The sequence below is a fragment of the Mauremys mutica genome, unplaced genomic scaffold (assembly GCF_020497125.1).
Source record: "Mauremys mutica isolate MM-2020 ecotype Southern unplaced genomic scaffold, ASM2049712v1 000206F_np12_subseq_1:328963_obj, whole genome shotgun sequence".
Lineage (NCBI taxonomy): Eukaryota > Metazoa > Chordata > Testudines > Geoemydidae > Mauremys > Mauremys mutica.
In genome coordinates, this window is record NW_025422883.1 from 50,755 (window position 1) to 74,419 (window position 23,665).

Genomic DNA, 23,665 nt, shown 5'->3' on the forward strand with positions numbered 1-23,665 from the left:
GTTTTTTTGTTTTTTGTTTTTTTTGCTTGGGGCGGCAAAAACCCTAGAGCTGGTCCTGTTCCCTAGGGAGGTGGTGGAATCTCCTTCCTTAGAGGTTTTTAAGGTCAGGCTTGACAAAGCCCTGGCTGGGATGGTTTAGTTGGGGTTGGTCCTGCTTTGAGCAGAGGGTTGGACCAGATCCCTCCTGAGGTCCCTTCCCACCCTGAGATTCTGTGCAGCTGTGAACAACCCCCTGCAAGCGGCGCGGCCCTGCCTGCAGGGTTCTCTGTGGGGCAATAGGGGCTGGCACAGGTAGGTGTTGCAGACCCACAGCCGTTGGCATTCGCACTAAGCCCTGCCCAGGTCACGGTTGGGCTGGTGGGAGTTTCAGGGCCCAGGCTCCTGCTCCCAGCTCGGCGATGCACCGGGGCAGGTCTCTGCAGGGCCCAGCTCCAGTGCCCACCCTCAATGACTGGGGCTGTCCTGGGGGAGCCTGCAGGGTGCTCCCGTGGGTCATCTTCCCAGGGCCCCTTCTGTGCCTCACCCCAGTGCCTCACCTCATCCTCTGCCCACAGCTCCCCTCCCACTTCATCAGGCTCCGGCTCCCGAGGCTTGAACCCCCCCCACCCTTGGCACCTACGCGGCTCGCCCTCGCCCCTCCTGAAGGGGCGCACGGGCTGCTGCACCTGGCTCACCTCAGCTACTCCAGCCCTGGACTCCTGCTCCCAGCCCCCGGTTTGCCCTCGGCCACGCGCCCCGTTGGGCAGGGGCTGTTTTGTGACCTGTGTCCCTGGAGCCTTCTGCCTCCAGGCGAGTGCGGCTCTGGAGGTCCCATTTCCTCTCACCCCAGCCCCGGGTGCGAGTGGGAGCCGTGTCTGGGCTGCCCGCCGTGTGCACACCCAGCGCGTGCCGAGGACGCGGCCCGTGGAAAGCGCCGGGAAGTGGGCAGCGTTCCGCATGGAGCAGGGGGCGTCCTGCAGGCTCCTGCGGGGGGGATCCCAGCATCGGGATCACCTCCCGGGATCACCTCCCGGGGCTCTGGGGGTGTCCTAGGAAAGGGGCCAGGCCCGATGCTGCTAGCAGGAAAGACGAGACCAGGCCGGCACCTCTGAATGAATCAATGTCATGTTCACGTGGAAGACAAAGCGACACGACCACACAGCTTCTAAAACAACACTGCCCCTGCTAGCCACTGGCCACGCACGGTGCCTCCCTGCCCGGCGCTACCCAGCACCTCGATGCGTGAAAAACCAACAGGCAAACGGAGCCCTTGTCCTTCGCTGCGGCACCGCAGCTGCAGCCGAACCGAACCGGCCGCGGGCTTGCCCGGAACGTATAAAAATACTATAACAAACTGAAATACAAATATATATTAGAATCTGTAAGTATTCTGTAGAAAGAGATACTTTAGAGGTTAGCTTACAACGAGCAACAGACAATGACCCCAGCCTTGGCATCGGGCAAAACGGCGCGGCCCAGCCAGACCCAGCAGCAGGCAGTGGAGGGGGGCTCAGGACGGGGGGGGGTGCCCGGGTGTTGGTGGGTTGGGCTGGGGTGAAGCCAGCATCAATTAAAGCTCTTGACAGAACTTGCTGCAAACTGCCCCGATGCCCCAGGGCGGGGGGAGGGCCGGGGCCCAGGCAAACGGCAGCCGGGACCCGTGAACTGGAGCCGTCAGCCCAGGTCCTGGTACATTTGTGTAGAACTGGGCGGGGGTGTCTCAATGGGCCAGGAACCAGGCACCCCCAGGGCGTGGGAGCGCGGCAGGGGTATGTCACAGGCGCACTGGCCCCCAGCTGGGGGGGCCGGGGGGGGGAGCTGTGCTGGCCTGGGATAACCACCCCCCTTGCCTCGCAAAGCCCCTGGGGGATGCTGGGGGGGGGGCTGTCGCACCCCGTGGTGTGACTTGGGTTCCATTATATCCCGGCTGCACCCCCTGGCTCAGCCGCTCCGGCCCCCCCAAGACACACCCTGGGCCGCCCCCGTGCAGGGCTGCCAGCTGCCCGGTTCTGACCAGGACGTCCCAGCGAAAAGGGACCTGGCGGCTCCGGGCAGCACCACTGACCGGGCCATTAAACGTCGGCGGTGCAGCAGGGCTAAGGCACCTCCCTGCCTACCCTGGCTCCACATTCCCCCCCTCCGGCTCCTACGTGTGGGGTCATCCAGGGCCCTCCACATGCTGCGCCAGCTCCGCAGCTCCCATTGGCTGGGAACTATGGCCAATGGGTGCTGCGGGGGCGGCACGTGCAGAACCACCTGGCCGTGCCTCCGCGTAGGAGCTGGAGTGGGGACCTGCTGCTGCTTCTGGGAGCTGCCTGAGGTAAGCACTGCCCCGAGCCTGCACCCCTGAGCCCCCCCCTGCCCTGATCCCCCTCCCACCCTCCAAACCCCTCACATCTAGCCCCCCCACCCCAGCGTCTACATACCCAGCCAGAGCTCTCAGCCCCCCCCAGCCCCAGCCCAGAGCCCTCACCCCCCCCCACCTCCAAACGCCTCATCCCTGGCTCCACCCCAGAGCGCCGTGGGGCTGCTTCCTGCCCACGTCAGAGCAGGACCCAGCCGGGCCTTCAGTGCGCCAGCTGGTGCCATCAGCCTCGCTGCTGGGCCCCCAGCCACGGGCGCCCCCTGGTTTTTCGAGTGCCCTATTCCATGGGGCGCAGGGCAGTGGGGGGGGTCTCCCCCCGCCCCCCGCAGCATGCAGGGCCCTGCGCTGGCAGAGCCTGGCTCGGGAGCGGGGGGGGTTAAATAGCCCAGCGGTCCAACCATTCACTGCCCCCCCCCCCCGTGGCACCCGACAGCCGACACGGGAGCGCCTTTGGTACGCGGCCCGGCCCGGGGACCGGCAGCCAGGGGCACTCCTGCACTGCAGCCAGGCCGCCGGTGCCAGCCGAGGGGAGGGGGCAGGAGAGCTGCCTGTGGCCGGCCCAACACTGCTACGCCCATGGCCACCCTGCGTTTGCCTGGGGGCACGTGGCCAGGCCTCCAGCCCAAACACTGATGCGGGGGCCTGGCACAGCGGGGGGCTCGTGCCCTGTGGACAGTGCAGGGCTCACCACTCCCATGGCGAGGGGGGCGGGGGGAGCCCAGGTCTCTGGCCACCACGGCTCCTGCGTTGCCCACGAACTGACACTGCTGCCGTTACAGCCAACGTCACGCTGCTGAGCCGGGCGCGGCCAGCCACCCCTAGGTGAAGGCAGCAGGGTCAGAGCCCCCCCGCCCCTCCGGTGGCCAGGCCCCCGGTGCCTCGGCCGCCCTGACAGCCCCCGTCCCAGGGGAATTTCCGCAGGCCGGGAGCGGGCGTGGGGGCGCGTGGTTCTGGGGCTGTACAAACACAGGGTGGGGGCTGGGCCTGCTCCCCATGTCCCCCCACTATAAATACATTGGGGGCGCTGCCGTTTTAAACCCCCCCCTATCGACACAGGTGTTCTGCGGCGGCTCGGCTGGGCAGCGACGTGGGCTGTGGGAGTCCCGGCTCACGGGTGGTGCCTCCAGCGGCTCCGCCCCTCGTCTCTAGCGGCGTTCTCCTCGGCGGGCCCCGGCTCTGCCGCCTCCCGCCGCCGGCCGCTACATGCACCGGGCGCAGCCGCACTTGCTGGCCTTCTCCACCTCCTCCACGAAGGAGGAGCCGTCGCTGCACTCGAAGGTGAACTTCCTCCGCTTCAGGCGCAGCCCCGTGCAGCAGCCCTGGCCCTGGCCCTGGCCCCGGCAGGAGCCCCGGCACTGCACCCAGGAGACGGGCCGCGTGGTCTGGCAGATGGCATAGCCCCGCTGCACTTGGGGGTGCTCCCGCACCGGCTCGCCCCGGCACGCCGACTCTGCAGGGCCAGGAGAGAGGCAGTCAGCCCCGGGGGCACGGCGCAGGTTGGCGCCTGCCGAGGAGCCTGGCATGTCACCCCCTGCACACGGGCGAGGCCCCGGCCCTGGGCGCACTGCTCTGTGGCACCTGCTGGCTGTGAGACTCTGCCGAGGCCCAGCCCGAGGCAGGGGGGCCGAGTGCTCCCTGCGGAGGAGACCACGAGGCAGGAGCTAGCACCAAATAGCAATCGCCACCGGGAGCCCTGCTCCAGGGACGTGGGGCCAGACTCACCGCGGGCAGCAGCGCTACGCCAGGGCCCTGGGCACCTCTCAGTGGGCGGGGGAGGCCTGTCCGTGGGGCTCTGCCGTCGCAGCCACGCCCGGGGCAAGCTGGAGCAGGCCGTGATGGGGCAGGGGCACTGGGGGCCAGGGCGGGCGGGGCACTGACCTTGGTTGCACAGCTGGCCGGCGTAGCCGCTCTGGCACTCGCAGGACGCCTCCCCCAGGGCCGAGATCTGGCAGTGCCCGTGCACGCACGGCAGGCTGTTGCAGGGGTTGTGGGGCTCCCCCGGCTGGCTGCACAGGGCGCCGCGGTACCCGTCGTGGCACTGGCAGCTGTAGGAGAGCGCGTCGAGGGGCACGCAGTCCCCGTGGACACACCTGCGGGAGCAGAGACACGAACCTGGGCAGAGCCGAGTGCTGCAGGCAGGGCCGTGGGGCGCCGGGCGCTCTACTGTCTGCCAGGGGCCCTGGCCCAGGGGTTTAGCCGTAAGCCAGGCAGCCCGTCACGGCCTCAGCGACCCGCCGGGACAGCGCCCACGGAGGAGCCCCTGGCAGCAGAGAGCGTGAAGGCGAACACCCCCCCACCGGGCTGGTACCAACCCTGGCACGTCACCCCCAGCAACTCAGCAGATCCGAGCTGGCTACGCCGGCTACTCCCGGCCTGCTCCTTCCCCGGCAACGGTCCTGCCGGGCCTGGCTCGGACTCAGCCACCCGGGGCCGCGCTGCCCATCCCCAGCCAGGCCCGTCATTGGCTGCGTGTGGCCTCGGGGCTCATGCAAGGGAGCACCTGGCAGCACCAGCGGGAGCGCGGCACATACGCAGCGTGCGCCCGCTGCCCCGTACGCTGCTCATTCCTCCCTCCCCCCAGCTCTGCCGGGGCCCCTCCCTCCCGACCTGCAGCCCCTGCCAGCCCGTCTCTGCCCCCTCTCCAGCTCTGCCAGTGCCCCTCACTCCCGACCTGCAGCCCAGCTCTGCCGATGCCCCTCACTCCCGACCTGCAGCCCCTGCCAGCCCGTCTCTGCCCCCTCTCCAGCTCTGCCAGTGCCCCTCCCTCCCGACCTGCAGCCCCTGCCAGCCCATCTCTGCCCCCTCTCCAGCTCTGCCAGGGCCCCTCCCTCCCGACCTGCAGCCCCTGCCAGCCCGTCTCTGCCCCCTCTCCAGCTCTGCCGATGCCCCTCACTCCCGACCTGCAGCCCCTGCCAGCCCAGCTCTGCCGATGCCCCTCACTCCCGACCTGCAGCCCAGCTCTGCCGATGCCCCTCACTCCCGACCTGCAGCCCAGCTCTGCCGGGGCCCCTCACTCCCGACCTGCAGCCCAGCTCTGCCGATGCCCCTCACTCCCGACCTGCAGCCCCTGCCAGCCCAGTACTGCCGGGGCCCCTCACTCCCGACCTGCAGCCCCTGCTGCGCCAGCTGGGGGCTTTGCTGCTGGTGCCGCGAGGGGCCAGCGTCGGCAGCCCGTGGGGAAGGGGCTGGCACCCACACTCACTTGTGGCCCTGGCAGGGGCTGTGGCCCTGCTGGTCGCAGTGCAGCCCTGCCCAGCCCGGCTCGCAGTGGCAGACGGGGCCGTGGGCGGCGTCGGGCTGGCACAGGCCATGCAGGCAGTACAGCTTGCGGCAGGGCTCGCAGCCCGGCACCACCCCCGGCTTCATCTGGGTCTTGGTGAAGTCCTGCAGCTCGTGGTTGATGTAGAGGTTGCGGATGCAGCCGTGGAAGCTGGTGCCGTTGAGGATCTGCCAGAGGCGGAAGGCGGCCGAGTTCACGTCCACCGGCATGCCTGGCAGAGAGCGGGTGGGGCGGGCGTCAGACGGGCGCAGGGGCACCCAGCCCCCACAGCGCAGAGAGATCCGAGCGCCGCCATCCCCTCCCTCCTGGGCCCAGCGAAGCCTCCCCCACGCGCCCTGGCTGACCGACCGCCAGCCTGGGCCTGACCCCTGCCAAGCCCCTTGTGCCAGCCTCCCCAAGGCCTCCCCGCGGCCGAGCTCAGCCCCCCCCTCCCCTCCCGGGCAGCCCCAGGAACCCTTTGTGACATTATTGATATAATCTGGCACCAAATCTTGTGCAAAGAGGGCATAGGAGGTGTCTAAGACCAGATTATGGGGGGCTGGTTAAAATGTGGGGGGTCTATATGTGTGTATCACTTTGTAAGCTCTGTACTGTCTGTATTTTAAATTTTAAACTCGCTTCTGGGAAACACCCCAGACAAGTTGTTGACAGCTCTGACTAGCTGGCTTGATGGCCCATTAAGGACCATCAGCTCCACAATTGACCCCTGGAGAGAAGGCAGACACGCCTTGTGACTCAGCAAAGTGCAGGGACTTGCCCATGTGACTCCAGACTCCATTTTGCTGTAATTTTCCACAGTGAGAACAAAGAGATTCTTACACCTGGAAGAGCCTATATAAGGCTGATGTCTCATCTCCCATCTGGTCTTCAATCCTGCTTCTTACCTCTGGAGGGACTTTGCTACAAACTGAAGCTCTGAACAAAGGACTGAATGACCCATCCCAGCGGGGGATGTTCCAGAGACTTGATTTGAACCTGCAGTTTATTCCATCACTGCTGCAAGCCTGAACTAAGAACTTTGCCATCACTGTATGTAATTGATTCCATTTAACCAATTCTAACTCTCATCTCTATCTTTTCCCCTTATGAATAAACCTTTAGATTTTAGATTCTAAAGGATTGGCAACAGCGTGATTTGTGGGTAAGATCTGATGTGTATATTGACCTGGGTCTGGGGCTTGATTCTTTGGGATCGAGGGAACCGTTTTCTTTTACTGGGGTGTTGGTTTTCATAACCATTCATCCCCAGGACGAGTGGCACTGGTGGTGATGCTGGGAGACTGGAGTGTCTAAGGGAATTGCTTGTGTGACTTGTGGTTAGCCAGTGGGGTGAAACCGAAGTCATTTTTGTCTGACTGGTTTGGTGCCTTAGAGGTGGAAAAACCCCGGCCTAGGGCTGTGACTGCCCTGTTTTAAGCGATTTGTCCTGAATTGGCACCTCAGTTGGGTCCCGCCAGAACAGCCTTGTCACACCCTCCCCCAAGCCTGGCGCCCCGGGTCCGGGACCCACCTCCCACGTAGAGTGGCGCCTCGCTGCTCAGCGTGTGGGGCTTGCCGAAGCCGTCCATGGTCATGGGGCTGCCCCCGTCGATGGAGAGATTCACCATCTGCTCGAACGTCACCAGCTCCACCGTGTGGAACTGCCCGTCGTTGATGGTCTCGGCGCTGGGGGCAGGGCCAGATCCCAGGGTTAGTGACGGAGCCCAGAGCCTCCCCCCACCCTGGCTGTCCAGCCCAGCCCAGCCCAGCCCCACCCACCCCTCCAGCTGCCCACACTCACAGCAGTCAGTGTCTGGCATGGGGGGGCCTGTGCCTAGGCCCGGGGTGGGGGATGCTATCCCAGCGCACAGACTGGGGTTCAGGGAGTGGCTCCTCCACACACAGGGCTCAGGGCTGGCACCGCCGTCAGGGGTGCGGTTGCACTGAGCTGGGGGGCGCTGACCTTGTCTACACTGGGGCATCCATGCCAGGCTGCTCCCCGTCAGTGCCACTCCGGCCAGCTGTGCTGGGGGCGGGCGGGACAGTGCCAGGCCTGGCAGAGCCCTCCGGGGACAGGCCAGGCTCTCCGGCCAGCCTGTGGGACACGGCTGGGGGCCCGGTGCAGGGGCAGGGGCTGTGCCCCAGGCCCCACATCACGGGTACGGCTCTGGCAGGGGCGGGGGGCTCAGGCTGCCCCCCCAAGGGGCTGCCCCCCGGCGCCGCGGCTGGCGGGGAGAGGGTGGTACCTGTAGATGGCCGAGCTGGGGTAGCTGCCGGGGTCGTAGCTGACCCGCACGTGGCCCTGGTACAGCTCCACGGCCATGTGGTCCCGATCCCCGTTGTACAGCAGGATCCCGTTGTCCTCGGCCGTGGAGACCTGGCGGGGGTGGGGGGGGACGGTCAGACCAGGTGCCGCGGCCCAGCAGCCAGCCTGGGCAGATCCCCAGCATCCCCGCCCGGCACCCGCCCCCCTGCACCCCCCTGCATCGCCCTGGCACTCAGCCCCGCCCCCCGCCTCGCCTCCCTGCACCCCCCTGGCATCCAGCCCCACCCCAACCCCACCTCCCTGCACCTCCCTCTGCCACCCAGCCCCGCCTCCCTGCATCCCCCTGGCACCCAGCCCCACCTCCCTGCATCCCCCTGGCACCCAGCCCCACCTCCCTGCATCGCCCTGGCACCCAGCCCCACCTCCCTGCATCCCTCTGGCACCCAGCCCCACCTCCCTGCATCCCCCTGGCACCCAGCCCCACCTCCCTGCATCGCCCTGGCACTCAGCCCCGCCCCCCGCCTCGCCTCCCTGCACTCCCCTGGCACCCAGCCCCACCCCAACCCCACCTCCCTCTGCCACCCAGCCCCGCCCCCCGCCTCGCCTCCCTGCACCCCCCTGGCACCCAGCCCTGCCCCCAGCCCCACCTCCCTGCATCCCCCTGGCACCCAGCCCCGCCCCCAGCCCCACCTCCCTGCATCCCCCTGGCACCCAGCACTGCTCCCTGCACCCAGCTCTGCCCCCTAGCACCCAGTCCCCCCTGCTCACCCCACGCACCGGCCCTGCAGCAGCCCCAGGGGCAGCCCTGGCAGGGGCCGTGCCCGGTGGCTGAGGGGTGTGGCGGGGCCGGCACAGGCCCGTACCTGCAGCGTGATGTTGGCCCGTGGCCAGTTGTGCAGGTCGGTGAATTGCAGGTACGTGTCCCGGTCCACAAAGTTGACGCTCAGCAGCTTCTCGCACTTGGGGCCCCCGAAGCCGGGGGGGCAGCGGCACACGGCGCGGCTGCCCAGCTCCACGCACTCGGCCCCGTTCTGGCACTCGGCCCGCGGGCAGAGACCGGGCTGGGCGCGAGGCGGCAGCTCACACAGCTGCCCGCTGGGGAGAGGGACGGGCCGGCAGCGTGGTGAGAGGAGCCCGTGCACCTGGGACCCCAGCGAGACCCGGGCGGCCGGCCCCTCCCCAGGCCCGGCTCAGCCGCCACACAGCAGGTGCAGGGGGCTCTGGGTGCTGAGGGCAACGGCCCCCACAGCAAACCCCCGAGAGCAAAGCTAGGCAGGTTCTGGGCCCCCCTCGGCCACACTGGGGCAGACTCCCCGGCCCACGAGGCCCCTCACCTCCAGCTGCACGGCCCATGCTGGGCCCCGCCCGGGACGTGCGCAGGGAGCGGGACGGGGTGCTAGGGAGACCACCGGGCACCCGCCTAGCGGCGCTGTGCATCCCACGCCCCCCACACAGGGCGGGCAGCCCCCTCTCCCCGGGGTGCCACGCGGCTCTGCCGGCCTCACCTGTAGCCCTGCCTGCAGAGGCAGGAGTAGCCGGTCCCCTCGGCCTGGCACTGGGCACCGTGCTGGCAGCGGTGGTCCTGGCAGGCATCGTCCAGGCTGCAGTTGTCCCCCCCGTAGCCGGGGGCGCACTCACACCTGGGGGGGGGGCACCTTGCTCAGAGCCGCCACGTCCTGCCGCTGCAAGGGGGCGGCTGCTCCCCCGGAAACGCGCCTAAGGGAAGCTGCCATGTGCAGCTCCGACGAGCCCAGAGATCCTCCCGCCCCCCCCCAGCCCATCGACGACGAGCCCAGAGATCCTCCGGCCCCCCTCCCCCAGCCCAGCTCCGGGCAGAGCCCAGAGATCCTCCGGCCCCCCCAGCCCAGCTCCGGGCAGAGCCCAGAGATCCTCCGGCCCCCCCAGCCCAGCTCCGGGCAGAGCCCAGAGATCCTCCGGCCCCCCTCCCCCAGCCCAGCTCCGGGCAGAGCCCAGAGATCCTCCGGCCCCCCTCCCCCAGCCCAGCTCCGGGCAGAGCCCAGAGATCCTCCGGCCCCCCCAGCCCAGCTCCGGGCAGAGCCCAGAGATCCTCCGGCCCCCCCAGCCCTGCTCCGGGCAGAGCCCAGAGATCCTCCGGCCCCCCCAGCCCAGCTCCGGGCAGAGCCCAGAGATCCTCCGGCCCCCCCAGCCCGGCTCCGGGCAGAGCCCAGAGATCCTCCGGCCCCCCCACCCCCCAGCTGCGCAGAGCCCAGAGATCCTCCGGCCCCCCCAGCCCAGCTCCGACGAGCCCAGAGATCCTCCGGCGCCCCCCAGCCCAGCTCCGACGAGCCCAGACTTCCTCCGCCCCCCCCCCCAGCCCAGCTCCGACGAGCCCAGAGATCCTCCGCCCCCCCCCCCCCCAGCCCAGCTCCGACGAGCCCAGAGATCCTCCGGCCCCCGCAGCCCAGCTCCGATGAGCCCAGAGATCCTCCGGCGCCCCCCAGCCCAGCTCCGACGAGCCCAGAGATCCTCCGCCCCCCCCCCCCCAGCCCAGCTCCGACGAGCCCAGAGATCCTCCGGCCCCCCCAGCCCAGCTCCGATGAGCCCAGAGATCTCCGCCCCCCCCCCCAGCCCAGCTCCTGGCAGAGCCCAGATATCCTCCGGCCCCCCCCAGCCCAGCTCCGACGAGCCCAGAGATCCTCCGCCCCCCCCCCCCCAGCCCAGCTCCAACGAGCCCAGAGATCCTCCGGGCCCCCCCAGCCCAGCTCCGACGAGCCCAGAGATCCTCCGGCCCCCCCAGCCCAGCTCCGGGCCAGGGCAGGGGTAGGCCCCACTGTCCCTGTGCTTGGGCACTGCCTGGCCCCCGCCCTGTGCCAGTCCCGCTCCCCCTCCTGCCCGTGGGGACATGGCGGAGCTGAACCAGTGTGATGAACTGGGACTGTTCTTAATGTTTGCTCTGAATACTGGGCTGGTGCCTCAGTGACCCCTCTGCAGTTCTTAATATCCAGGTGGGGGGATCGGGGGGTGGGATTGCTGCAGAGGAAGGGGCCAGTGCACCTAAATGCCTGACACTGTCTCCTAGCAACTGCTGGCCTGGGCCCCTCCCCTGCAAAGGTGCCAGCTGAAGGTGTTGGAGACAAAGAGGTCAGGTGACCTCCTGGCCCGGGGAAGGGGCTGAGCAGAGAGGAGGGGCTGGGGGGGGTTTCAGTCTGGAGCTGGTTGGGGATGGGAAGTGAGGGCAGATGTGGGGGTCTGGCTCACTGCCCCCCAGAATGGACCCGGCCGAGGGGTCCGGCTCGCAGTACCTACAAGCTCTGTGTTAGACCCTGTTCCTGTCATCGAATAAACCTCTGTGTTACTGGCTGGCTGAGAGTCACGTCTGACTGCGCAGTGGGGGGGCAGGACCCTGTGGCCCCCCCAGGACCCCGCCTGGGCGGACTCGCTGGGGGAAGCACACGGAGGGGCAGAGGATGCTGAATGCTCCAAGGAGAGACCCAGGAGGTGAAGCTGTGGGAGCTTCTTGCCCTGCAGACAGGCTGCTCCCAGGAAGAGGAGGCTCCCCAGAGTCCTGCCTGGCTTGGTGGGGAGCAGTTCCATCGCCCGGGGACTCCGGGACAATCTGCTCCTCAGGCTCGGCCGGGCTCCCCACTCGGCGCCAGGGGATCCTTTGACTCTCAGCGCTGGCGGGTCCCAGCGCCCCGGAGCGCTAGGCGCTGGCTGCCCCCCGAGCAGCGTGAGTCCCAGCCCTGGGACGCAGGCGAGACGCCAGGGCGCACAGGGCAGCACCGGGACGCCACCGGGCAGCAGGTCGGGCAGTGTCTGTTGGGACGTCCCTGCTCCCAGCACCGGGGGGTCTGTGCCCGGGCCCTCCAGCACCAGGGCAAACCGCCCCGAGGGACGCCCAGAAAGGGGCAGGCCAAAGGCACTTGGCCCCCCGGGTGTCGCCCGGCTGCGGGTCCGTGCAGCCGGTGCCCCAGCCCCAGCGCTGCCCCCTGCGGCCCAAGGGAGGGGAGCCCCGGCACGACGGCGAGCAGGGTCCCGATTCAGACACTGCGGTGACAGGCGCTGCCCCTCCCCCATGCCTGGGGACTGGGGGTCTCTGGGCTCGTGCCCACGACCGTGCCATGTCTGGGGCAGCCCCAGGTGCCCTGTGCCCAGCCTCACGGGCAGGGAACGGGGGGGGGCGTTAACCCTTCGTGGGCGGGTACTCACCGGGGCCCCTCGGCGGTGGCGACGCACTGCGCACGGGGCTGGCAGGGGCTGAGCTCCATGGCGCAGAGATCCAGCAGCTCCTCGCAGGCCCGGCCTGGACAAGGGAGGGGAGAGGCCAGGCTCAGCGGGCGGTGGGCAGTGCCAGCACGGACCCCTCCCGGCCTGCTGCCCGAGCTCCCCCGGGCCCGGCTCCGCGGGACGGACGGGGGGGAGGGGCGCTGGCCCCACGGCCACGGGGAGCAGGCCGGCGGGTCTGTGCGGGAGGCTGGCACAGGGCACCGCAGCCTGGCAGAGAAGGTCCCCAGGCCATGTGCTCGCCAGGCTTTCCCCCCTGGTGCCCAGCCAGGCCTCCCTGCTCCGCCTTGCTCGTTCGGCTCCGGGCCAGGGAGAGGCCTGGCCGGTGAAATGTCCCCCGGCTCCCACGGGCCTGGGCTGGGACACCGGCTGTCACCACCTGCCCAGCGGCAGGGCCCAGCTCAGGGGAGCAGGGCGGGATGGGCACGGCTGGCAGCGGGGGCAGGGAGACCTTTCTCCTCCTGGGGAGGGGCTCTGGCCCGTCCACCCAGACTGCCCAGCTGGGGCCCTCGGAGGCCGGTTCCCTGGCGGCCCTGGGAGGGTCCCTCCTGCCCCTTACCTGTGTAGTGGGGCTGGCACAGACAGGTGGCGTTTCCGAGCCCAGGAAGGCAGGTGCCCCCGTTGGCACAGGCCTGGTCCTGGTCCTGGCAGGCGTCGGTGATGGCGCTGCAGGTCGGCCCCTCGAATCCTGCTGCACAAAGGCACCTGCCAGGCGGGGAGGAAAACAACCCACAGGTAACCCCACAGACCCAGCCGCCCGGCTAACCCCACGGCTGGGCTGGCTCCAAACAGCCCCAGAACCACTGCGCAGCGCCCCCTGCTGGCTCTGCAGCAATTGTCACCAGACCCCCCCCCCCCCCCCGCTCGCGTTCCCGGGACAGTCAATGGAGCGAGCGACGCCCAGGGGGCCGGGGCAGCACCACCTGCCCTTTGCAGACACGGCTGCCTTTGAGCCCGCACCCCCCTGGGAGAGGGGGACCCCCCGTCCCCGGGGGAACCGACACCCAGAGCTCCGAGGAGACACCCCAAGGCAGCGAAAGAGCTGGGACTAGAACCAGCCGCACCCGGCAGCTCCCTGCTCTAGCCCCTGGCGCGCAACCCCTCGGGGCGGGACCCAGGAGTCCTGGGCTCTGTCCCCCTCCTGCCCAGAGCCAGGCAGAACCCAGGAGTCCTGGGCTCTGTCCCCCTCCCGCCCAGAGCTGGGCACGGGCAGAACCCAGGAGTCCTGGGCTCTGTCCCCCTCCCACCCAGAGCCGGGCACGGGCAGAACCCAGGAGTCCTGGGCTCTATCCCCCTCCCGCCCAGAGCTGGGCAGAACCCAGGAGTCCTGGGTTCTATCCCCCTCCCACCCAGAGCTGGGCAGAACCCAGGAGTCCTGGGCTCTGTCCCCCTCCCACCCAGAGCCGGGCACGGGCAGAACCCAGGAGTCCTGGGCTCTATCCCCCTCCCGCCCAGAGCCGGGCACGGGCAGAACCCAGGAGTCCTGGGCTCTATCCCCCTCCCGCCCAGAGCCAGGTACGGGCAGAACCCAGGAGTCCTGGGCTCTGTCCCCCTCCCGCCCAGAGCCGGGCATGGGCAGAACCCAGGAGTCCTGGGCTCTGTCCCCCTCCCGCCCAGAGCTGGGCACGGGCAGAACCCAGGAGTCCTGGGCTCTATCCCCCTCCCGCCCAGAACCGGGCACGGGCAGAACCCAGGAGTCCTGGGCTCTATCCCCCTCCCGCCCAGAGCCAGGTACGGGCAGAACCCAGGAGTCCTGGGCTCTGTCCCCCTCCCGCCCAGAGCCGGGCACGGGTGGAACCCAGGAGTCCTGGGCTCTATCCCCCTCTCGCCCACAGCCGGGCACGGGTGGAACCCAGGAGTCCTGGGCTCTATCCCCCTCCCACCCAGAGCCAGGCATGGCTGTGGCAATGCTGGTGATTAAACCCTGTGCCCAGTGCCCGCTAGCTCTGAACTGGTGCAGAGCTGCAGAGAGGATCAGGCCAGGAAAGGCTCCAGGACTGGACTGGGCTTCACCTGCTGCAGGAAGCGTCCTGAGGCCCAGTGCCCGTTGCAGCGTGGGCACCGGGGTGAGGGCTGCGGCACCGCGCCGATCCGTGGGAACCCAGGACGGTCTCTGCACGGGCCCAACCCGGGATGCACCCAGTCCCGGGCCAGGCTCAGGGCCAGCTGTGAGTCCCATGGTTGTAAAGGGGCGGGAGCAGGGGGTGGGTTCACAGGACGCCCCGTCATAAGCTGGGCCCGTGTTCAGCCGTGGAAGCACCAAAACCAGCAGTTCCAAGAACCTGCCTGGCCTGAAATCTCTGCTCAGCATCAGTTCACGTCACTGCCAGTGTGTGTGTGCGTGTGAGTGTGTGCAAGCGCACCGTGTGAGTGCATGTGTATGTACTGGGCTGTGGGGGCGGGCCCCGTGCAGCGTCATACAGTGTGCATGTGAGTGTGTGTGCAAGTGCCGTGTGCTACTGTGTGTGTGCATGTGCACAGGTGCAAGTGCACAGTGAGTGCATGTGCAAGTGCACGTGTGTGCATGTTGCTGGTGTGTGCACGCACTGCACGTGTGTAGATGGGTGCAGCATGCATGTGCGTGTTACACGTGTACACACGTGTGTGTGCAAAGGAAGCTGGGGGTGGCTGGCTGTGGGCCCAGGGCCGTGCTGCCCTCCCCCGGGGTCGGGGCTGCTTGGTTGGCCGTGCCCGGAGCCTCGGCACCTGCTTGGTGAGCTCTGCAAACCCCCAAGCGCCAGGCTGGCTGGCACGGAGGCTGGGTTGCCGTGGCGACGGGCTGAGGCCATCCAGCGTGGGCGCTGGTGTCGGGGGGGGCACGTGGGGGCAGGGCTGGCTGTGCCACGCTTCCCAGGGGCCCATTGGCTGCCTCCCTCCGCAGCGCGGGAAGAGACCAGGCTGCCTCCGGCTTCCCGTGGGGAGTGCGTGAGCCCCACTCCCAGGGCTGGCGGCTGCGCCCGCCTGGGCCCCCGCCTGCAGGGACCAGCCTGGCACACAGACCTGCTTGGACTCGGGCTCCAGGGGAATCGCGCCCGGGCACCTGCCCTGGCACTGAGCTCTCACCGCCGGGGAACAGGGCAAGCGGCTGGGCCCGGCGGCATGGGGGGCTCCTGTCTGAGGGACGGAGCAGAGCACGTGCAGGGATGGGGGGGCGCCCGTGGGCTGCAGCACGGCCCCCCAGTCCCTCACTGCAGCGTCTCCAGCACCTCCCCGCTCCCGCCCCCCAGCCAGCCCCACCCGGCCTTGGCCCGCGGGGTCCCAGCCCCCTGGGCTCTGAGCTTGCACGGCAGCCGGGCCCAGGTCTCAAGCTGCGGGAGGTTCCCCCCTCGCTCCCAGCCCCTCGGAGAGCCACTGAGCGCAGCTCTGGGGGATGCGCCCTGGGAGCCGGCCGCACAGGCCATCCCCGCCGCACTGAGCCGTCCCGCGGCAGGTCTCCAGACTCTGCTCCGGCCCCGAGTGCGTGGGGTGGGGAGCCGGGAACCCCAGCCATGCCGGCGGCAGGCGAGTCCCAGATCCACCCTGGGAGCCACGGTGCAGCGTCACACGACCCTGCGCTGGGCACCGCCCGGCCCTGCGTGGGTGCCCAGTGCCGTCCCCTGGTGCCCCATCTCCAGGGGTCCCACAGCCATAACCCCCACGCTCACACTCACGTGAACCCAGCTCCCTCCCGCTCCGGGGGCTGGCAGGTCCCGCCGTTGGCACAGGGGCTACTGGAGCAGCTGTCCACGGGCTCCTCGCAGTCCTTGCCCTGGGGACGGAGAGCTGGAAGCTAGGAGCTGGTCACAGCACAGGCCGCGCGGTCCCCGTCCAGTCCCTGGACCCTTTCATGAGCAATACCCTGGCAGAGCCCCATCCTGTGGGGAGCGGTGCCCCGCCAGGCAGGCTCGGGGGGCAGCAGCTGAGCCCAGCAGGCAGCGGGTGCGAGTGCCCCCCCCCCGATCTGGGGTGTTGGCAGAGCCCTGGGCTCCTGCTCACGTCTTGCTGCCCGTGACATGCAGTGGGAGGCAGCGACAGCGAACGAATGCCCAGCCCCCCCCGTTCACCTTGTACCCGCTGGGGCAGGCGCAGCGGTAGGCGGCCAGCGGGTCCTTGTGGCAGGTGCCTTGGTTCTGGCACGGGCTGGAGAGGCAGGGCTCACACTTGGCCTGGATGCTCAGGGCCGGCGGACCTGGCGGGGGGAAGGTCCCGAGAGTTACAAAGGAGGGTCCCTGGAGCCCGCTGGCAGCGTGTGACCGTGTGGGAGGACGCGGAGGCACAGGCCCAGCCGCCGTTTGAGCCAGGGCGCTTCGGGCTCGGGGCCGTACTCCCAGGGCCGGCTAAGCCACGGCTGGGCTACGCAGGGAGGTGTTCGAGCACCGTGCCAGGCAGCCGGCGCCGAGCGCAGCATGACCGTCCCTGGAGCACAGCGGGGGCAGCTCCCTGCGCTCAGCCACTGGCTGCAATGGGCTGGGGGTCCGGGGGGCAGGAGCAGGGGTCTATGGCCAGGCTGATTGCCCCGTCTGACCGCCGGCACAACCCAGGCCAGGGACCCTCCCCAAGGCCCCGAGCTCCTGGAACTGGTTCCGAGAGAGCCGTCCGATGCAAAGCCTCCAGCGACGGGGAACCCGCCCCGTGCCCTGCGAGGGGCCAGTGGGTAATTGTCCTCCCTGTTCAATGGGAATGTCTGGCTCCAGCAGGGCTGTCCCTAGCCAAACCTCCCCTCCCCAGGGCGACACACACAGACCGGGATCGAGCCGCCTCCCAGCCAGCAGACACTGAGCAGCCGGAGCTCCAGCCGCCTCCTGCCCTACGGCAGGCTTCCAGCCCCTGAACCAGACTCAGCGCAGCCACGGCCACGAGCCCTGTGATCACCTCATCTGAGCTGTGCCCAGCACGAGCCACGCGATGGCCCTGGAGTCACTGTGCTCTGCACCAGGCCAGAAACCGCCCAGCTCCGTTCGGCAATGGCCAGTGATGGAGAATCCGCCCGAGGCCGGGTAACGCGGTCCAGGGGCTAGTGACTGTCACTGGTAAAGAAACACCGTTTCCCATCTGCACATCCAGCCACTGGCCCGTGGGAGACCTTCCTCGGCCGGAGGGTTAAACACCTGTTCCCCAGGCAGTGCCGGCAGGCTGGGCTCCAGCCACCCTTAGCCACCTCCTTGTTGAGCTAAATAGATTGAGCTCCTGGAGTCTCACGATCAGGCCGGTTTTCTAACCCTTTAATCATTCCCGTGGCTCTTCTCTGACCCCCCCAATCTACCCGCATCCTTCTTGGCTTTGTGGGCACCAGCACTGGACACAGGAGCCCAGCAGCAGTCACACCAGTGCCAAACCCAGAGGTAAAATAACCTCCCTGCTCCTTCTTGAGCCCCCTGTTCATGCAGCCCAGGGTCACACTGGCCCTTCTGGCCTCCCACTGGGAGCTCCTGTTCAGCTGAGTGGCCACCCTGAGCCTCGTGGTTTTCAGCGTCCCCCGTCGGGTGAGTAGGGCCGAGGGCTTGTGCCCAGAGCTCGTTACAAACGCAGGCAGAGTCCCAGCCCTGTCAGGCAGCGAGGCCGTCACCCAACCAGCCCTGCCAGGCGTGTGTCTAACCCCCACGATGGGGATCCTGCATCCTCCCGCAGGAGCCTGGCCCAGAGCTTTGCTGCCCTGAGCGTTCGTTTTCCGAACACCAAACCGAAATCCCCGGCTGCTTGTCCGGCCTGCAGTGGGCGTGGGGACCTGATCCCCGTCCCCTTTAGAACCGCCCTGCGCATACGCTCTCAGGTCCCCCCCAGCCCTGGCTCCAGCCTGAACACACCCAGGTTTCACCCCTTCCTCAGCGCTCAGGGTATCGACCCCTCCGAGCGTCGCTGTTGCTCCCCTGGGGTCCCCAGCTCGCCAAGTCACCGCACACCTGGGGCTAGTGACTGTTTGTGGGTCCCTGTTACAGATGTTACACAGTGTAGGGCCAAGAACCCCTCCCCGCGGGCCCCCACTGGCCACATGCCTGCCCCGTGCCGAGCCCCCCTCAGTCACGTTTGGGACCGAGCAGCCAGCCAGCTCCTGCCCCGCTCCCCGTGTGCCAAGGCCGGTTTGTGGGGGTCTCGTTTGCAATGGCCACTAGCACGTGCACCCCAAGCCTGGAGCCCATCGAACGGGAGCCTGGCGAGGCGGAGCGGCTCCGTTTCAGTCCCTGCCAATCCTCGGGGAAGCGGGGGCAGCGCTGACCCGCCGGGCTGAAGCGGGGCCCGTGCCTGGCGGGGTGAGTCTCCACCTCTGTGGGACAGTCTGTAAAGCTGCCGCCGCCGCCCTGGGTTTCAAGCCCTGTTTGGTCAGTGCAGCGTGGGCCGGCTCTGGGGCCGAGGGGTTAAAACGGGCTCATCTCCCCAGCAGGCCTAGCGAGGGGGGGTCATTTCTCAGAGTCACTCGGCTGCTGACCGAGACCCCACAGGGCTCCTCTGTGGTCTCGGGGTAGCGACCGGCCAGTGGCACTCGGCACCAGCCAGATCGGCCCCAAGGCCCCGCTCCCTCTGTGGCCGGTCTGTGAGTGGCCGGTGCAGCCGCTGTGGGGTGAGCCGCCCCCCACGCAGGTCTCGTCCTGGTCTCCAGTACCTGGCTCAGCCCCTGGGGCCTGGGGGTCTCACGTGCTGCTGGAATTCCGGCTCCGCCCCCTGGGGGGTCCTGTCGCCCCAATAAATATCTGCTCCTGATTGGGGAGCATGGCCTGAACTGGTGCCTCTTGCTGCCGGGGAGTCAAAGTCCTCCTGGGAACGTGAGAGCTGCCTGCCCGGCCCAGGGCCCCGGTGTCCCTTTCGCCCTGGGGGGCTGTGCTGGGGGCTGGCCCCAGGGACCCCCAACCCCGCAGCAGGGACAGGCACAAGGACAAGGCAGCGTTTGCACCTGCTGACCCACGCCCAGCAGGTGCAAAGCCCGGTTAGATCAGTCGCTGCAGAGCCCTGCGGTGCGGCCTGCACTCAGGGCGGGTCTGCTGGCGCTGGCGAGGCACCGGGCGTTCTGCCGCGCTGTGACCAGTGCCGGGGGGTTACCGACCGTGACTAGCTACAGCCAGCCCTGGCTGCTAGGGTCTGACTCCACGGAGTGTCCTCCTCTCCCCGCCGAGGGTCTGGCTGGACCGAAGCGGGGCTCAGCCGTCAGACTCACCCACTGGCCGGCGTGGGCCAGGAGTCGCGAGTCACAGACACTTGGAGCCAGGCCCTGGCTCCGGGAGCAGAGCTGCCCTTCTGCAGCCAGGCACCTTTCCCGGCCCAGCCCCTGTGCCAGGCCCCGCATTGTCCAGAGAGCCCCGACACGCTAGGCCGGGGCCAAGCCAGAGCCAGCCGCTGGAGCTGAAGCCAGAGCCATTCCCAGTAGAACTAAGGGGAACCCCATTTCCAGCCGGCAGGGAATTAACGCCGGAGCAGCACGCCGAGGGCCCAGGGCTGGACTCCTCTCCCTGACCGACACGCTCCAGCTCAGCCGGGGGTACGTCCGCCCAGCAACCAGCCAGCTGCTCTCCGCCGGCAGGGCTGGAAAGCTGCTGGGGAGACGTCTGGGCTCTGGGTCCCGGAACCCGGGCTGCAGCCTGAGCCGCAATGTCTACACAGCCGAGCTTAGCGCTGCGAGCCCCCGTCGGCTGAGCCCACCCGCTGCGGCCAGGGGTAGACGTACTCCAGTGCGACAGGGCTGGAGGCAGAATCCAGGGCAGGTTCTCCGGCCTGCGCTGTGCAGGACGTCCGATGGGCTGCTCGGCAGGGTCCCTCGTGGCCCTGACGTCTCTGGCTCTCGCAGCAGCCCAGGAGGATCAGCGGAGGGAAACTGAGGCACAGGGTTGGGGCGGGGCTTTGCCACATGGAGAAGGTGTCTCAGAGCTGGGTGTAGGGCTCAGGACCCCCTGGGTCCAAGCTCTGCATGTGACCCACGGCAGCACACGATCCCCTGCCTGCAGCGACCCCAGCCGGCCCATTCGCTCCAGCGTTAGCCCGCGGGGGTGACAGCCAGGGCAAGGGTCAGAGTCCACGGGACCCTGTCGGTGCCCAGGCGCTGAATGGGCCCCTCACCTTGGCACTCAAACTTCTTGGCCGGGGTGGTGAGCAGCAGCTTGCCTTCCATGTCGGGCGGGCCGGCGCAGCGGGCGATGCCGGGTTCCTTGTAGCCCGTTTTGACCCAGCCCGAGAGCCAGCGCAGGTGGCAGTCGCAGTGCAGGGGGTTGGCCCCGATGGCGCTGCACAGGGGAGACAAGAGCAAAGGCCAGTCAGCGAGACCTGGCCCCTGGCCCCGGGGCGGGACGAGCCCGCCTGGCCCTACTCCCTTCGCAGCCCCTGGGCTGAGCGAGGCCAGCTGGCAGGGCCGGCGCTCCATGGCAGCTGCTGGTGCCCCCACCCGCGGGTGCGGGAAGACAAGGGTGCAGTGCCAAGGCACCTCCTCCAGGGGGCACACCGCTCCCACAAAGCCAGCGCCAGCTGCAGAGCCGGGAGCAGCTCCAGCCCCTGGGGCAGGCGGGAGCCCCCGTTCCCCAGAGCCAGGCGAGTGGCGTCCCGGCCTGTCCCGGCCTGCTCCAAGGTGCCCTGGGAAGGAGGCAGTCCTGGGCCCCCCCCTGGGGCCCCCCTCCTAGGAGCAATCGGACGCCGCTGCCCCAGGGCACGTCCTGCTCCCCGGGGATTCGGCCCTTGGCTGCCCGCCTGCTGCGGTGTCTCCTGTAGCCGACGGGTGCCCCCATCAGGGGCTGGCTGGCCTGGGCCAGTGGGATCGTAGCTAAAAGGCCGAGAAGCCGCCCGGCCCCGCAGCGCAGAGGGATGGCGCCCGCCAGCAGCACGGAGCAGCCGGGTCCCCTCTGCACTTGCTGGGTCCCGCGTCAGCGGCACTGGAGCTGCGGCCCCAGCCAGCTCGTGCTGAGAGCCCCCCATAACGCGGCAGGGAGCCGGGGGCATGGCCGGGGCAGCACTCGCGGCACAGGTCGCACGGCGGTGACGGCAAGGCCTCGGCCACGTGTCGCCCGCCAGGCTGCAGAGAGAAGCTGGAACCCGGCCCCAGGCGTGGCCTGATGGTGCTGACCCCAGAAGGAAAGACCCCCCCGCACACCCGGCAGTGATTCTCTCCTGCCCTTTGGGGCCTGTCTGCGATCCCTGGGCTCTGCGGGGAGCCCAGCCTGGCACCGTGCGGCCTTCCCGGGGCAGCCAGGCGCAGGGAGCTACTCACAGGTGGGACAAGGAGGTGACGTCGGCGAAGATGCCCTCTGGCAGGCCGGAGACGTCGTTGCCATGCAGAGACCTGTGGGAACAAGAGGCTCTGAGCCCAGAGGGCGCCGGCAGCTTGGGATCAAGGCTGATGCCAACACAGGGCCAGAGTGTGCCACCGGGGCAGCCTGTGCACTTCCATCAGAGTCAGGCACGCGCCCGCCCAGCGCGGTGCCCGGGGGGACACCCAGGCAGCTTAGACACTCGGGCTATATCCACATGGAGTCAGCGGAGCAGCAGTCCCGCCCCTCGCCCACCCCCACCCCCGTTCACTGGCACTGCGCAGCGTCCGCCCGGCACCTTCCCCAGACCCCCGTCCCCTGGCACAGCACAGCGTCCGCCCGGCATCTTCCACAGCCCCCCGTCCCCTGGCACTGCGCAGCGTCCGCCCGGCACCTTCCCCAGCCCCCCGTCCCCTGGCACTGCGCAGCGTCCACCCGGCACCTTCCCCAGCCCCCCGTCCCCTGGCACTGCACCGCGTCTGCCCGGCACCTTCCCCGGCCCCCCGTTCACTGGCACTGCACCGCGTCAGCCCAGCACCTTCCCCAGCCTCCCGTTCACTGGCACTGCGCAGCGTCAGCCCGGCACCTTCCCCAGCCCCCCGTCCCCTGGCACTGCTCAGCGTCTGCCCGGCACCTTCCCCAGCCCCCCGTCCCCTGGCACTGCTCCGCGTCTGCCCGGCACCTTCCCCAGCTCCCCAATCCCTGGCACTGCACCGCGTCCACCCGGCACCTTCCCCGGCCCCCCAGCCCTTGGCACTGCACCACGTCAGCCCGGCACCTTCCCCAGCCCCCCGTCCCCTGGCACTGCACTATGTCAGCCCGGCACCTTCCCCGTCCCCCCGTCCCCTGGCACTGCACTACGTCAGCCCGGCACCTTCCCCGGCCCCCCGTTCACTGGCACTGCACCGCGTCAGCCCAGCACCTTCCCCGGCCCCCCCGTTCACTGGCACTGCACCGCGTCAGCCCTGCACCTTCCCCGGCCCCCCGTCCCTTGGCACTGCACCGCGTCAGCCCCGCACCTTCCCCGGCCCCCCGTTCACTGGCACTGCGCAGCGTCAGCCCGGCACCTTCCCCAGCCCCCCGTCCCCTGGCACTGCACCGCGTCCGCCCGGCACCTTCCCCAGACCCCCAGCCCCTGGCACTGCACAGCGTCCGCCCGGCATCTTCCACAGCCCCCCGTCCCCTGGCACTGCACCGCGTCTGCCCGGCACCTTCCCCGGCCCCCCGTTCACTGGCACTGCACCGCGTCAGCCCAGCACCTTCCCCAGCCTCCCGTTCACTGGCACTGCGCAGCGTCAGCCCGGCACCTTCCCCAGCCCCCCGTCCCCTGGCACTGCACCGCGTCTGCCCGGCACCTTCCCCAGCCCCCCGTCCCCTGGCACTGCACCGCGTCTGCCCGGCACCTTCCCCAGCTCCCCAATCCCTGGCACTGCACCGCGTCCACCCGGCACCTTCCCCGGCCCCCCAGCCCTTGGCACTGCACCGCGTCAGCCCGGCACCTTCCCCAGCCCCCCGTCCCCTGGCACTGCACTATGTCAGCCCGGCACCTTCCCCGTCCCCCCGTCCCCTGGCACTGCACTACGTCAGCCCGGCACCTTCCCCGGCCCCCCGTTCACTGGCACTGCACCGCGTCAGCCCAGCACCTTCCCCGGCCCCCCCGTTCACTGGCACTGCACCGCGTCAGCCCAGCACCTTCCCCGGCCCCCCGTTCACTGGCACTGCACCGCGTCAGCCCAGCACCTTCCCCGGCCCCCCGTTCACTGGCACTGCGCAGCGTCCACCCGGCACCTTCCCCGGCCCCCCAGCCCTTGGCACTGCACCACGTCAGCCCGGCACCTTCCCCAGCCTCCCGTCCCCTGGCACTGCACCGCTTCTGCCCAGCACCTTCCCCAGCCCCCCGTTCACTGGCACTACACCGCGTCCGCCCGGCACCTTCCCCAGCCCCCCATTCACTGGCACTGCACCGCGTCCGCCCGGCACCTTCCCCGGCTCCCCAGCCCCTGGCACTGCACCACGTCAGCCTGGCACCTTCCCCAGCCCCCCGTTCACTGGCACAGCACCGCGTCCGCCCGGCACCTTCCCCAGCCTCCCGTTCACTGGCACTGCACCGCGTCTGCCCAGCACCTTCCCCAGCCCCCCGTTCACTGGCACTGCGCAGCGTCCGCCCGGCACCTTCCCCAGCCCCCAGTCCCCTGGCACTGCACAGCGTCCGCCCGGCACCTTCCCCAGCCCCCCGTCCCCTGGCACTGCACTACGTCAGCCCGGCACCTTCTCCGGCCCCCCGTTCACTGGCACTGCACCGCTTCAGCCCGGCACCTTCACCAGCCCCCCAGCTCCTGGCACTGCACAGC

At 69.3% G+C, this 23,665-nt stretch overlaps 1 protein-coding gene across 1 annotated transcript in view; it reads right to left on the bottom strand.

Moving 5' to 3' along the window:
• Positions 1-2,972: 2,972 nt before the first annotated feature.
• Positions 2,973-23,665, bottom strand: part of LOC123357017 (slit homolog 1 protein-like) — a 138,896-nt gene continuing 118,203 nt past the window's right edge. Inside the window, exons 25-37 of the mRNA XM_045000277.1 lie at positions 21,275-21,346; positions 20,137-20,300; positions 16,158-16,282; positions 15,765-15,862; positions 12,674-12,819; positions 12,040-12,133; positions 9,375-9,509; positions 8,733-8,964; positions 7,850-7,980; positions 7,135-7,289; positions 5,547-5,835; positions 4,223-4,434; positions 2,973-3,794 (exon numbers count right to left, since the gene is read on the bottom strand). Coding sequence (XP_044856212.1) covers positions 3,544-3,794; positions 4,223-4,434; positions 5,547-5,835; positions 7,135-7,289; positions 7,850-7,980; positions 8,733-8,964; positions 9,375-9,509; positions 12,040-12,133; positions 12,674-12,819; positions 15,765-15,862; positions 16,158-16,282; positions 20,137-20,300; positions 21,275-21,346 — 2,104 coding nt within the window. The 3' untranslated portion in view covers positions 2,973-3,543. The remainder of the gene's footprint in view (positions 3,795-4,222; positions 4,435-5,546; positions 5,836-7,134; positions 7,290-7,849; positions 7,981-8,732; positions 8,965-9,374; positions 9,510-12,039; positions 12,134-12,673; positions 12,820-15,764; positions 15,863-16,157; positions 16,283-20,136; positions 20,301-21,274; positions 21,347-23,665) is intronic.